This window comes from Heliangelus exortis, chromosome 21 (genome assembly GCF_036169615.1).
Source record: "Heliangelus exortis chromosome 21, bHelExo1.hap1, whole genome shotgun sequence".
NCBI classification, from domain to species: Eukaryota; Metazoa; Chordata; class Aves; order Apodiformes; family Trochilidae; genus Heliangelus; species Heliangelus exortis.
The window spans coordinates 7,785,094-7,800,173 of NC_092442.1; the positions used below are offsets into that span (position 1 = coordinate 7,785,094).

The 15,080-nt window shown below is 50.0% G+C and overlaps 1 protein-coding gene across 1 annotated transcript in view; it reads left to right on the forward strand.

Annotated features, from left to right (window-relative positions):
- Positions 1-15,080, forward strand: part of NXN (nucleoredoxin) — a 47,280-nt gene that overhangs the window by 21,801 nt on the left and 10,399 nt on the right. The window contains exons 2-5 of the mRNA XM_071764996.1: positions 11,085-11,202; positions 12,469-12,602; positions 12,987-13,087; positions 13,532-13,638. Of these exons, the coding sequence (XP_071621097.1) occupies positions 11,085-11,202; positions 12,469-12,602; positions 12,987-13,087; positions 13,532-13,638 (460 nt within the window). The remainder of the gene's footprint in view (positions 1-11,084; positions 11,203-12,468; positions 12,603-12,986; positions 13,088-13,531; positions 13,639-15,080) is intronic.

The window sequence follows — 15,080 nt, forward strand, 5'->3', positions numbered from 1 at the left end:
TGGACCCTGAAGCCCACACTTGCCTTTTGGCAGTGTGAGCATGTGGTGTCTGAGCAGGCCTGTAGGGTAGATGTCACAGGTTAATTTTTGCTCATTTGCTGTCTGAGATACAGAAAAAAAAAACAACAAAACAACCCCTCCACAAACCAAACTGGAATTAAGCTGCAGGTTTTGTTCTCATTAGTGTAAAATCATAAAATCTGATGTTACTGGTGTCTCTAAGGAGAGAAGGAGAATTAACTCCTGGAGATTGTAACCAGGGGATACTTAAAAGGCAAATTCTTTGCATACTTCCTTTAAAATTTGCATGAGTGTAGTAAAAGGTCATCAGTAACTGCAGAGTCTCCTCAGATCCTCACCCACAGCCAGTGGCTGATTGCAAGAGCCTGTTGCTAAGTGTTCCTGGAAACAGAATAAAGATGAAGCAAAGATAATTGAACACCGAGGAGGGGAGAAACCTTGGAGCTCACAGCTGAACCCCAGGGCTGCCAAAGGAGATGAGTGTGCTGGAGTTGGACTCGATGGCTGCATTGAATCAGTTTTGATCCAGGGGTGGGGAAGGGGTGGCTGAGCCTGGAACTTTATGGCAGATCCTTGGAAAAAGCCACTTGGATGCAAGCAGATGATTTGCTCGCTTTTCCGGTGGCTCATCCAACTCCAAACGTGTTGCTTCCTAGGATTGAGGCTGGAGTGAGGATGGGAAAGCAGGCTGTGCTCCCCTGGGACTTTGTGCTCTTTTCCTGGATAAAATCTCTGTTCCTGGAGTGTGTGTTTTGTTAGCCTGGGATCTTCTTCTGGACTGTCAGTGATCATGGAAAGCAGCAGGATAAAACAGGAACATAAACAAATCCCAATCTTGACTAAGGCAGAAAGCCTTCATCTCCAGATGACTGGAGGGTTATTTTCTGTCCATCTCAGGTCTTGCTCTGAGGGAACAACTGAGGGCTGCTTTGTGTATTGCAGACTCAAATAAACCCCTGATGCAGCTCTTTTTTATTGCTGAAACAACAAGGAAGCAAAAACATTCTCCTTAACTTTGGTCTTTCTCTAGAGAAACTTTCATAAAAAACACCAGACTTTCTCTGTCTCCATGGATCAACGTCCTGGAAACAGTTTTTCTTACTGTTTCTGGAGTGTTTTTTATCATCCCGGAGCATTTTACAAACTCTGAATAGAGCAACAGCTGAAATGCAGCCACATCTGAGGAATGTCGACACCAGCACACAGCGGTCTTTGGCATTTCATAAAAGAACACACAATGGGCTCTTCCTTTTGCACACAACCTCCCTTATTCCCACCAAAGACTCGAGGCAGCACTCCCACCATCCATCTCTTTCTCTGCCTCACCTCCTGCTTCACCATTGACCCAAAGCCTCACTGGCAGAGCCACCTCCGAGCATCCGAGCATCCTCACCTCTGTCGCTGCCACCTCTGAGCCTCCCCCTCCGGCTAGGGCTGGAATTAACACCCCTCATCTGATCTGACAGGTTTAACACCCCCGTGGGATTCGTGTTGTCAGCAGCTCCTGGCAGCAGCCTCTGGTTTTGCTGCCCCTGTGCAGTGCTTGGGGCAGAGGGAGGGAGCCCATGCCCCCAGCTCACTCACACCAGGGGTCGGTGCTGCCCTCCCGGTGCTGTGTTCCATCCATGCTCTGGGTCATGGGATCTCCCTCCTTTGAGAAACATCCATCTTGGGCTTTCCATCAGTCAAGTCAGAGCAGAGCTGGAGCTTTTGACCTCGCTACTGATTTATCACCATCCCTTTTCCTCTTTTTCATTGGTTCAGCAGCTGCAAGACATGCTGCTCAAGGCTTAAATAAGAAGAGGGAGCCCCGGTCTGCTGCCTCGTTCCTCCCCGGTTGATGACTCTGGAGCCAGGGGCCTCTTGTCTTGGTGCTGGGTTTCACAGGACAGATCAGGTTCCCTTACTTGCCCTGCACCTGGCCCACCATGTGTGAGTGTCCTAAATCCCCTGCCCTGCTGCCAGCCCCCTCTGAGCTCTGCCAGCACTGCTTGTCCCTTCCCTGCCTCCTCTTCCATTCTTCCCAGCCTCTGTCTCTGCTGCTTTCCCCTGGCCCTCCTGATTGCCCTCTCCTCAGAGGTGATGCCACCAGCTTTGCTGTTTGGGAAAGCCCTTCTGCCAAGGAGCAGTTGGGTGGGGAAATGCCTTCTCCAGGCTCCTGCCTGCAGTTGAGATGTTGGTGCAGCTGAGCTTTGTTCTGCTCTGGTTTTCAATGTGTGCAGCTGATGAATTGTGAAGGGGAAGACTGGCAGTGGCATCTTCTTGTTTAGAGCTCAGAGGCTCAGTGTTGGGTGGGTTTATGTTTTCAACCCCTGCAGCCTTTCTGCTGGGAGGCTGAGTGTCAGTCTGGGGAGCAGGAGGGGGAGAAGTGCTCAGCAGGAGGGTATTTTCCTGGCAGCCTGGCTCCTTCCATCTCTCCTGCCTGTGTCACAAGTGGGTCTGATGGTTCTTCCCACAGGGCACCCAGCTCAGGACACTCAGCTCTGGGCTCAGCTCTGTGTGTGACCCACGGTCAGAGGACCCTGACTGAGCACATGGCATCAGCAGTGGTTTAGCCCAGAGCAGTTCCAGGGGTGAGATGTTTGCACGGGGTAGACTTCATGGCTCCAGAGGAGAGATGCCCTGCGAGCACCCAGTCATAGAATCATAGAATGGTCTCAGTTGCAAGGGACCTTAAAGATCATCCAGTTCCAAGCCCCCTACATGGGCAGGGACACCTCCCACTAGACCAGATTGCTCCAAGCCTCATCCAACCTGGCCTTGAGTCAGCATGGGTTGTGTGATGCCCTTCACCCTGGGAGCCAAGGGGGAGCAGGACAACTCTGCTGTCCCTGTCAGGGATTGCTCTTTCCAGCTGGAGCACCTGGGGAGCTCCTGGTGTATTTTGACCCGAGTGTGGTTACAGAGTGAACCCCTTGAGGTGTCCCACCTTTCTGAGGTGGGGCAGTGGGCTGTGGTTATGGCCTTTCTAGCTTTGCAGCTTCATAGACTTAGTGTGAAAATCCTCCTTGGGTTGCTGACCATGAGCTCTGCCAGACTGAGACTCCACACCGTTGGCTCTGAGATGCCAAGTAGGATGTGAGTGCTGTTGTGCAGTAAGCAGGGCACCCTCTCCCAAGAGGACTGGAGCAACTGGATGAAAGTATTTGCTTTTAAATCATCTGAGTGTTTGCAAGTGGAGGTTTTTGTAATGAAGTCTCAGCGGTGACTCTACGGATGCTCATCCATAGCATAGAAAAAGATGCAGTGTAAGGAGCAGGTTTCCCATCCAGTGGGTGTAACAGCAGCAATGGGCACAAGAAGGTGTTTGCAGGTGTCATGGTAGTTTTTACAAGAGTCTCTGTGTTGCTGGGCTGGGGGATGTCCTGATGCCAACATGCCCCAGGGTCATCCTGAAGTCTTCGCTTCCCTGGGTGCTTTCCAATGCTAACAAATCCTCTGTTGTTTTCCAGCATTATTTTGGTTTGATTGTGTAAGGTTACCTTTCAGATTAACTACTGGAAACAAAAGAGAAACCACACTAATACCTCATTGTGTGCATTAAATGGAGAGGAAAAAAAAAAAAAGAAAAAAAGAAATAATCCCAATTGCCCTGCATATTTAAAAGGCTTTTGTGTTTGTTGGGAACTCTGTCTAAACTCAGTGCTTTTCAGAAGTGTTTGCTTGTTAGTGATCTGGGTTTACAAGGTGTTTGATCTCAAGATTACTACCAGTGCTCAAGGCTGGCTGACTTCAAGCAAACAGTAGCAGCCAAACCAAAGGTTTCCCAGGCTGGGACATGGGGTGGCTCTGGCAACCATCCTGCTGCCCATGACAGGTGAGACTGGGGACCAAGAGAGACCCTGAACTTGGATTCAACGTCCCAGACTGCAACCCCACCCCTTGCCTTTCCTCTGAACAGATGGAAAAATATCCCTTCCCCATAGAGAGAGGGAAATTATTATTTTTTCTGATTACCTTTGTGTTTACATAGCTGTTTCTTACTCAGTGCTAGTCATTTGGGGGTGTAATTTATAAGGGCCGTGAATGATACACTTCCACATGTGCCTTAAATTTTCCCCACAAACACTTCAACTCCCTGCACCCTCGGTGCTTTTTATGTGCTTGTCTTGCTATCTTATCTACCAAGAAATTGTGAAAAAAAATGCCAGTGAAAACCAGGTAGCACCAGGGGGGTACTGGCACCCATCTTTGTGCAAGCTCTGTGCCCCCATTCTCCTGGGGTAAAGGGAGAGTGCTCCCCCTCCAGAGCAGAACCACAGGGAGAAAAATTGTTGATGAAATATCTTTGAGATGCTGACGTGCAAGCCTTTTTTTTTAAGGGGTAAAGCAAGGCTTGGAGGAAAAAAACATTTCTTGGGAATGCACAAAGGTATTTCCTAGCCCTGCTACAATGCTGCATCTTTAAATTCTGTATTGTCTTTGGGGTGTTGAATACAATTTGAGGAACTCTAGAAAAAAGAGGTTTATGAAAGACATCCTCATAGTGTTGATAGACCAGCCTCTCTGTAGCATCCTCCCTGCATGATTTGCTGCCTGTGTTTTTATCTGTATGTTTAGACAAATGCTTTGCCCTGATCCTGGGATCAAATCGAGCTGCCAGCCCAGCACCGCTTTGAAATGTGCACAAAGAAAAACAACCAGGCCACTTCCCATGTCAGCTCTGGGCCCCAGGGCTTTGCTCTCCATAGATCATGTTAACCACTCTTCAGTTCTGCTCAAATTAAATGTTTTCCTATCAGATGTGGGCTGTGGAGGATCCAGGCTGTCAGCCTGCGTGTGCGTCAGGAGGAGCGGAGGCAGCTTGTGCTCCAAGTAGGGTGCAGGCACCAGCCATATGCTGCTTTGCCCTTAAATAAAATGCTCAGCTTGCAGTTGGTTGGATGGCTCAGCCTGAGAAATGGCAAAGAGCACCAGAGCCAGGGTGATAAGAGGAGGAAAACAGGAGAAAGCAAAGGGACAGGACACGAGGTTGCTCTGGCCCAGGTTCCTCACCCTCAGGCTTTGGCTTCGGAGCTACACAGGGGAACAAAGAGCATCCCAGCCCTGGCAGCCAGGCTGCCAGAAAACCCTACAGAGAGGATTTCCTTCCCCTTTGGCTCCAAAGATTTTGCCCTTGTGTTTCACTGACGAAGAACAAAAGCTCAGGGCTGCAAGCTGGCTCCTGCCAAGGTCTCCCCTGACCCCTGGGGTGAGGCAGGCGGCTGGAAGCTGGACCATGCTGAGCCATTTCTCCCACCATGGAACCACAAACAGGGAGAGGATGGAGGTGACAAACACAACTTTTGATTTGATTTGATTTGTTTGTTTTGGAATGTGGCTGGCTGGAGGAAGCATCTGCAGCAGGCATTGCTGGGGGAAGCTGGTCCTAGGGTTGGTTCTAACTGGGATTTCTCCCACCCTGGCAATGAGGGGGCAGAGGGGAATGATGACACAGTCACCTGACTGCCCCCCAGCCCATCTGTGCCAGCAGCCCCCATGCCCTGTGCTGTCAGTCTCAGTTCCCATCAATCTTATTTATTGCAATTCCAAGTCCTACCTCATCAGCTCATTAATGTTCTTGGAGCAGACGTGTCTCTCACCATTATATTTTCTAATTAGGTTTTGATTTGCTTTCAGAGAGAAAGAGCAGCACAATAGACATTAATTTTTCCCAAACCTCTCTTGGTCTCGTCCATATCTCAAGGTCAGACCTTGGTGTGCACCATCTGCCCCCAGTGCCTCCCCTGCTATCCGGCTGCGTGTTCCTGCATTTCATCCCCTTTCATTTAAGGAATTCCCTCATGCACAAAAGGAAAGGAACAGCAAGGGATGGCTGGAAGAGGAACCTTCATTTCAGCTGAGCTCGAATCGCAGGGACAGGCGTGACCTGGATTTAAATCGACAAGGCAAGGGAGCAGCCTGTTCTGCAGCCCCGTGCCTGCTGTCTGCAGAGCCTGGGTGGCCCTTGGTGCTTGTAAACCCTTTAAGGCACGATGTCAAAGCCACAATTTAACATTGCAATGAGAGAGGACAGAGGAGTCCCCCGCAGAGTGGGAGCAGTGTGGTGGGGACAGCCACGGCTGTCTCGCCAACCCGGAGCCGCTCTGCCCGGTGGAGCTGGGAGCAGAGCTGGGAAATGGGTTCTGCTGGTCCTGTGGCCCTGGACCAGAGGTATTTTTCTCCCCCAGGTGCTGCTTGTGAGTTCCTGGGACAGATTTTGTGTTTCAGCCAATGGCTCTGGAGTGAGAGACTCAGGAATGTGCTGGGAACCCCACGTGTGGGCACTCGTGGGGCTGCTGGAAAGCAGCCGGGTCTTTCCATCACCCCAACCCTGGGGATGTTGGCTGCAAGGGTGCATTTTTAGAAGAAAAGTGGCTTTGCATTTCACGTAACAGAAAGCAGCAGCCATCCACCTTGGGAATAGGTTCACAATTGCTGAGAGAGCCTCTTTGGGGTTTTCAGACCAGCTTTGTCTGGCTGTTTCTGGCGAGGGTGGGAACGTGGGGTGCAAGATGAGCAGAGGCAATGTCCGCCCCACTGCTGGCACGGGCAGGAGCCTCCCAGGCCTCCACATCTCCCAGTGCAGGCAGCTCCATGTCCTATGGATGATGGAGGTGTGAGAGCTTTTGTGCTCCAGGTTCACACCAAGAGCAGAGAAACTCAGCCCCCACCAAGGGCGAGAGAGCCACTTTCCCAGCAGCCAGGTCTGACGTCCCTGCAAGTTCTGCTTCGTCTGCTCCAGCGTGAACCTCTGCAGCTCAGGATTTATGTCTGTAAGGGAATGCGACTAAGGGCTGATAAATCAGTCAGCACAACCAAAAATAGAGCCTGGCAGCTTTTGGGAGCAGGGGATCCCTTCTCCATCAGTACCCACAGAGCAAGAGGGGATTTTTATCCACCACGGCTGGGTGCCAGCCCTGCGCAGGAACAGCCGCTGGGGAGACCTCTTGTCTGACACCTTTATCTGGAAAAATGACTGCAGCAGCCTGCAGAGCTCTCCGTGTGCCTCTCAGCCAGGCATTCCCAGGCACCAGGATTGGGGGAAATAACCGAGCAGCTTTGTGAGAGATGCAGCAAGCTGCTGCCTGGCCTGGGAGTGCCTCAGACCTCAAATAACAAACCAGCATTTAAAACCCTCTGGTTGTGGATGGAGTGGAGGAGAGGGAGCCCGGGGCTGTGGTTTCCAGGTCCTCCAAGACAGCTTGGTGATGCTTTGTGTAGGGATAAGGTTACCAGAGGAATCTGGTGACTCTGGTTTTTCCACTGGGCTGCTGTACTTAAGCCACCTGCACAGGAGCCAGAGAGGTTTCTGTGAAGCTGCTCAGCCTGTGCTCACTCTGGGTTCCCTTGCTCCTTCTCCATGGGGCATCCTGGAGTGAGGATTGAGTTTAGGAGGCGTGCAGCCTGAACCAGGAGCAAAGGGCTCTCTCTGAGAGGATCAGCTGCTTTTGGGCTGAAGAGACCACAGATTATTTCCACATCTGTGTTAGCTTTGGCTTGATCCCACAGATTTGCAACAGCTGTTGGGAAGCGGAGCAGAGATCCCCTCTTTAAATGGATGATCAAATCCTCAGAGTGTGGAGTCTGTTATTTCTGTCATCCTCTTCACGGCAGGAAAAACAGCTTTTTAAGAGTTGCTGAGGCAGCACTCTGCCCTGCTGCCTGAACTGTCATCTCATCACCCTGTGGTTTCAGAGCAAGTCATAATTTGCTTTCTGCATCCCACACCCAGCCCCAGACAGGATCCTCTGTGAGGTGTGTGGTTGGGGAGGTACTTGGACAAGGGATGGATGGCCTCCTGGGATCTCCTTCTTGCCTGGACCACAGCTAATGGGTGTACCAGGACCAAGGAGAATTATCTTTGGTTCTCATCTCATTTCCAGAGCCTGCATGTCTGCAAACCCTCAGCATTTACCCTGAGAAAAAGCTAACTGGGGCAGCAGTTTGCCACGAGATGGGTTAGGTCCTGCTGGTGTTCTGAGGCTTTAGGTGGAGATGGGATGTCTTTACTGGAAACTGCAGTTCAGCTGGGAAATTGTGGTGTGGGAACCCCATAGTGAGCTATCTTACCCAAAAAGCCCAGCTGAAATGAGCCAGGCCTATTGCCTATCAAAGTTCTGCTTTTTTGGGTAAGACCTGCAGTAAAAGGAGCTGTCAGGATTCCCTCAGAGATGTCTGGAAAGCTGAGCCTGGCCAAAGGGGGCCAGGGTGGTGGGAATGGTGCTGTACCCTGGCACTCATCCTGCAGCCCATGCATTTCTCATTCCACATCATCTTTCGTAGTGCACAGGAGAACCATGAACCCAAAGTGCTCCTCTTTAAACAGCACATTTGTGGGCTTTCCCATACAGACAGTGAAATTAATGGTAACCCAGTTTCAGTCCTCTTGATGTGCAGTTGTTGTGGTTGTTCATCCATGCTGGATGATGGGTTTCAGTGATAACCCAGACAGCAAATACATTGCACACATTCAGTGCTGCTCAGTGTGTAGGAAGCTCTGGACATTTGGCATGGCCTGGGATGTCTGGGAGCTGTGAGATGCTGGTGTCTTCTGCACAGATGGAGGGTAAACCCTGGCAGTTGCTGCTCCTCATTTGCCCAAGGTGTGACTGTGGGTGATGTGATGTTCCTTGGGCTCAAGTCTTGGTGATGGACAGCAGATAACACACTGATCTTTTTTTGATGCTTTTTAACCCTTTCAGCACATTCCTTGAGAACTGAGGCATTGTTCTGTAGACCCTCAATGATGACTTAGAAGTGACATAGAACATTTCATGTTCCATGAACATGGAGTATCTGGATTGCTGATTACCCATACCACAGATGTCTGGGCAGTGAGACTATTCTCTGCAAAGGCAGTGTGAGCCCAGTGGGGCCTGATGGCATCCAAATCCTGGGAAGACTCAAGACAAGTTGTTGGCAAGAGCTGCCAAGTCTGCTGGACCCCAGAGGCTGCCTGGAGCCAGCCTTGCACCGCTCGCTCCAAGTGCTCCCAGTGAGAGTGGCTCTGGGTTGCTCTGATTCCCTTATTATCTGGGGTGTCCCAGCTCTGTCCCTCTGAGCACAGGGGGTTTTGGCTCTGTTGTGCAGAGTCTGCTCCTTCCCCAGCCAAACCAAACAGCTCTGGCCCGACGTGGTGCCCAGAGACACCCAGCTTGGCAAAACTGAGTGTAATGTAAGCAGCTATTCAAAAGAGAGCGATCCAAGTGCTAGCTGTAATTTCCTCATTGTTTGCAACACCCTCTTAAATGTCTGTGATCCTTATAAAGAGCTTTCCCCCCACCCTCTAAAGTTCACAGCAGTGGATTTTACCTTCTGTGGTTTGAACACCCTCATTGCGAGGGGGCTGGTTTGCATTTAGCCCCATTTCTTGCGTTCTTTTTCATGCTCAAGGCCATTTGGCTTATGAAGGAGCATTATGAATGAGTCTGCTTGTCCCAAGAAAAGATTTTCCAAGCCTATTGGAAAGCAGAGGTTGGTGGGAAGGACACAAAGCTTTGCCTTTCTCTGAGTCCTACTAGATGCAGGGTCATAAAACCTTCCTAGCTCAGTGTTAATGCTGTCAGACCCCAGAGGGTTTTGCTAAGGCTCTGTTGCAGGCTGGCTCCTGTCACTCATCCAGCTGTACTGTTTGTTAAAAGGTGTTGGAAGAAATATATAATGCAGTGCCATTAAAACCTGAATGTAGATGTGACTTTCACCCTCAGCTAGATCTCTGCTGAGCAAACTGAGGGATCTGATTTGCTCTGCCTGAAGGTTGCATGCCTTCCCCACCCTCGTTTTCCTGGTCCCCAGGTCACTCCCATCTCTGGAAGTGGGATTGGCTCTGTTCAGGCATCAGGGACAATGATCCTCGGTGGCCTCTTTCATCTGGGCTCAGTTTCCATGCATGGTACTGGTGGAAGCAGCAGTAGTGCTGGGTAGGATTCTCAGTCCCCTCCTGCCTTTCCCCCATTTCTGGATTTTATTCTCCAAACCCCAGCAAGCTGTAAACACCCAGAGCCTGAGGGGCTTTGCAGAGCAGAGCTTAGGGGAAGGTGGTGATTCATTTCCTTCCCCTCTGGCTCTCAGCTATGGTTTGGCTTTTGTTTTAGAGTTTGATAATTCACTGCTGGGCTGAAACGTTTGGAGAAATAGAAATGTGGTGATTGCAGCAGCTCCTCTGTGCATGGTGGGATCAGCTCCTCCAACCACAGCCAGGCCACACCTGCAGGTTGGGCTGTGCCAGCAGCTTCCATCATGTTGTTTCTCCCCATCCCAGCAAGCTTCTGAACGTGGCTTAAGCTCCAAATTATCCTGTGCCAGAAGCATGTGCTGAGAAATGTCAACCCAGGACCGTGTGACACCCAGAGCACTCAGTCACTGGTGATGTGTGGAGCTGAGCTCACTGCAAAACATAATGACCAGCAACATCTAGAGCAGGACACCCAAAACGTGGCCACCACAGCCTGCCTGGCTTCTGTCTGTGGCCTGCAGGGACCTCTGGGACTGGCTGAGCTGGGTTATGTGGCCCCCAGGGTGATGTCAAACCCGTTCATCAACTCGTGGGAACAAACCCGGGCAGCCCCAGTTGCAGAATTGTTGTGTTTCTGTGTGTTGGCCTCGTTCTCAGTGTGGCTGTGTCTTGGCAGAAGTTGTTGGTTTGTTTAATGAACACTGAAATGGGAGAGGAGGAAGCAGCCAGGGGAAGTATTACAAATTGCTTCAGAGCAGTGGCATTAAAAGTATTTGTGCTTTGCCCATGGCTTCTAAATGAAGACCTCAGAGTATGGTAAAAATCCACATTTTACTTGCAAAGAGGCAAATGCAACAGGAGGAGAAGCCTTACCTGTGCTCAGGGGTGAGCCCACAACAGGCTTGGGACAAATGTTGGTCCTGCCCATGGTACTGAGGGGTTGGTGTTGATGGTGATGATGCTCTCTGGAGGCTCTGGACTGGCCCAACAGCTCCAGAGATGCTCTCAGTTTGCCTTCACTTGTGTTGCTGAAGCACCATCTCTGTTTCTGTGCTTGGCTCTGACCCCAAATTGTCCTCTTCAGTCCACCAGAGTTACCTTTCTCCTCTCCTGATCTCTTTTACAGCTGAAGCTGTGGAACAAGTACAGAGTCTCCAACATTCCTTCCCTGATATTTATCGATGCCTCCAGTGGGAAGGTGGTTTGCAGGAATGGCCTCCTGGTGATCCGAGATGACCCAGAAGGTGAGACCTGGAGTCCTGTGTGCCAGCCAGCCCGGGTGCATGGCTGCCTCTTCTCATTGCAGTTCATTTTGAATTGCCTTGGAGGGGGGATTAAAAAAAGGAAACAAACAGCTATTGTCATACTTAACTAATCGAGGCACTGTATTATTTTCAGCAGAAATTTTTCTGCATCTCTCCTGCCAGATCTTGTGTTTTGGTTTTGCTTGTTGAAAAGAACAAAGGTTTCCCCTCCAGGATTTTTCTCTGAAGTGCTAATGAGGCAAAAGTTAGACTAAGTGAAGCATTAAGTTTGGATATTTCCGTGATGGAGGCACATGGACAGACAGAGACTGAGGACCCAGACTTCCCATAGCTTGGAAGCAGAATCCTTCCAAAATGCTGAGTGGGACTTTATCACTGCCACCACACTCTGTGAGGATAATGAATTCCCCATTATTTACCAAAGCAACAGAAAAAATGCTGCTGTTCTCTGTTTCTCAGCTTTACTCTGCTGGGGGTTGACATTAAATCCATCTTTTTCCACTATGAAGAAACCAAAACGAGCAGAATATGTGCTTTTACTCTGCAGACCCATCCTTCATCTGCCAAACCCCACCTGTATTACCCACTTATTCCTTCCAAGCAGTGGATACTGAGTGTGGTGGCTGAGTTGTTTTTTAATTCAGGTGGCAGGAACTGTGCAGCAAGTATGTGTTGTGGCCTGAGCCATCTGGGGTGTTTCCTCCTCTCTGGTGGGATGTGTGGATTGATTGCTCTGGGAGCTGGCAGAGGATGGTTCTGAGCATGTGTTTGTGTATATGCACACATGCTTGCTTTGGGGCACAGAGAGTTAGTCTAAGTTTAGTTTATATATATATATAAACCTATATATAAGCCACCGTTAACATATATATACATATATAAGGTTTTATAAATAAATGCCTTTCATATATATAGAAAACCCCTAAGATTAGTATTGGTATAAGGAAAATATCCTGCCTGCATTCCTCAGCATGTACCACCTTGCCTTCTTGTTAAAACAAATGCTGCTGATGAGGAAAAGATGCCTCATCAGGCACAGACCCAGAGCTGGCTTGTCAAATTAAAGGTGCTTCAACTTGGGTGGGGGAGAAAAAGGTGCTCAGGCTCCAGTGCAGAGCTTGCCCACATCTTTGCAGAGAGTGGGGTGGTTCAAAAAAAAAAAAAAAAAAAAAAAAGTGGAACTTTCTAAACTGTACATCCTGCTGTTTTGTGTCTTCTTTCCACTTCCATCCCAACCCTCTCCAGGTTTGGAGTTCCCCTGGGGGCCAAAACCCTTCAGTGAAGTTGTTGCTGGGCCTCTGTTAAGGAACAATGGCCAAACACTAGACAGCAGTGCCCTGGAGAGCTCACACGTTGGGGTCTACTTCTCTGCACACTGGGTGAGTAGTGGGTGCTTTGCAGAGAAATAAAAGTGAGCTGGGGGGTGCTCTGGGAATGCTCTTGCTGCAGAGCTGTGCAGGAGGCTGGTGTTGAAGCAGTTAAGATGCTCCATCCATTCTGGAGGAAGCCACAGCATTGCAGTGGCCTTGTCATCCCCAGCTGGCCCTTCAGAAGGAAAAGATTGGTCAGATTATAAAAAAGGAAGACATTTTTTTTGGCGACTTACGGGCCATAAGCCACGTTCAGGGCTGCTGCCTGGCACTCCAGCAAAGATGAGGTCACATCTTGTCTTTTTATGGTCACTTAGGTCATCTGGACCTGCTGAGTGTGGGTCTGGCCCTGGGGAAGAGATGCTGTCCTTACACACGTGTTGTGTTTTGCAGTGCCCCCCGTGCCGAAGCCTCACGAGGGTCCTGGTGGAGTCCTACCGAAAAATCAAAGAGGCAGGGCAGAAGTTTGAGATTCTCTTTGTCAGTGCAGACAGGTAAGGAAGCACTAACACCCACGGCTGCCCCTTCATGCTGAGAAGCTCTGGGCATTGCTGGTGTGATTTGAGGAGGAAATTTGATTTGGGGTGGAGCAGGTTGGCTCTGCTGTCAGAAAAGCTGCCTGAGTCCTTTGCCCTCTGCCCAGCCATGAAGCCAAGTTAGTGATGGGCTCTGCTCCTGGAGCAGCTCAGTGTTTTGGTTTGTCTGAGGTCTGAAAGATGCTCTGGAGAGTGTGAAACTTGTTATCAGAGGGGAAAAAAAAAACCAACTCACCACGGAGCCCTTCTGGAGGAAACGGGGGGTATAAAATCGGTCTGGCTCTCCCTGGTTTGTGTTTGGTGGAAGGGATAAAGGGCTTTGCGAGACAGGTTTTTAATGAGGACCAGAGAGGAAAGAGCTTTTTATGCCCCCTGAATCCTGTGCCCTGTTCCCTTGCACAGGTCAGAGGACTCCTTCAAGCAGTATTTCAGTGAGATGCCCTGGCTGGCCGTGCCCTACGCCGACGAGGCCAGGAGGTCACGGCTGAACAGACTCTATGGCATACAAGGTAGGAAAGGCCCTGCTGATGGCACAGCTCTCCTGGCTGCTCCTTCCCTGGAATCCTTGTAGTGTCTCCTCTGCTTTAACTCAAACAAGGAAACAGCAAAGCACAGTGCCCCAGGCAGAGCTGCCTCCTGTTTCTGCTCTCCACGAGCTCACATTCCTACCACCTGCCAGGCAGGCTGTTAGTTGAAACAGGACTTCCATAAACAACCTAATTCTTCCTGGAAACTTGGAAGCTGTTTTTGGCTCGGATGGTTTTTTTGCCTAATTACTGATTTATTTATTTTGCTTTTTCTGGAAGGTTTAAATTTCATTTTCTTGCTGGTTTATGTAACACAAAGGCAGGCCATCGTTCTCTGCAGGGACTGAGGAAGATGGCATCTGGTTTCTGTTAGTGATATGAATTACAGAAGAGTGTGTGTTTGATGTAAAACATGGCTTTGCCTTTACTGTACGTGCCAGTGCCAGAATTCCAGCAGTCCTGGCTGCTCGGAGGGGCAGGGGAGAGGCTCTGTCTGTCTGGGTGGCTTCAAAGCATCCTGAAGACAATAAAAGCTCAGAGCAGCCCTCCTGGGGCCTGGCACCTTGTTCCTGCAGGGGACAAACTGGTGTAGGGATGTGCAAGGTGAAGAGTTCACATGCAGGTCTTCTCTACATCCATCCAGTTTCTCCCCGTGGTTAAAAGGTTTTGCTGCAACTTAACTGTTTCTTACCCGTTTCCGTGCTGCAGTGGTGAGGTGGACACAGGCTGGCAGAGGGTTAATAAAGTTTGCAGTCTGGGAAGGGACAGAGGAGGTAGAGTGCTGCCAAAGATGGCCCAGGGCCTGGGGAGGGTGGCAGGAGAAATAATCCCTGCTTGGGGTCCTCTCCAAACACCCCTTCTGGGGTGAGCTCAGGTGGCATCACTCAGCTCTGCTCCCTGACCTTAAACCAAGAATATCCATTTGCTTGCTTTAAATAGCCATCAGTTTGCTGCTTAATTACCTTCCCATGAGGCAAGAGCTTTCCAAATTCATCTGGCTTTCCCCAGGCCTGCTCACAAACCTCTCCAGTGCTGGTTTCATCCCAGTGCTGCAGGACAGCTGCCAGTTTTGCTGGGACTTTCTGTAAATAAGGTGTCCAGCCCTGGATACATGAGCAGCAGGCATGCTGTAGCCAGGGCAACAGTGACAACAGCTTTCCCTCTAACTCCAGCCACTGGCTCCTTAAATGTCTCTCTTCATTGTGTGCTGACCTGAAAATGTAAATATTTGCTGTTCCCCAGTGCCCTGACCTCTTTCTCTTCCAGGGAATCTCCCATATTACCCCTGATCTCTCTGACCCTGAGATCTGGGCATGTTTGAGTGCAACCCTTCTGCTTCTCTACCATGGTTTTCCTGTAAGGTGGGAATCTCTCCCCAGAGATGAGCTGTGATCCCATGAAGTCACTTCAAAAAGGCAGTGGTA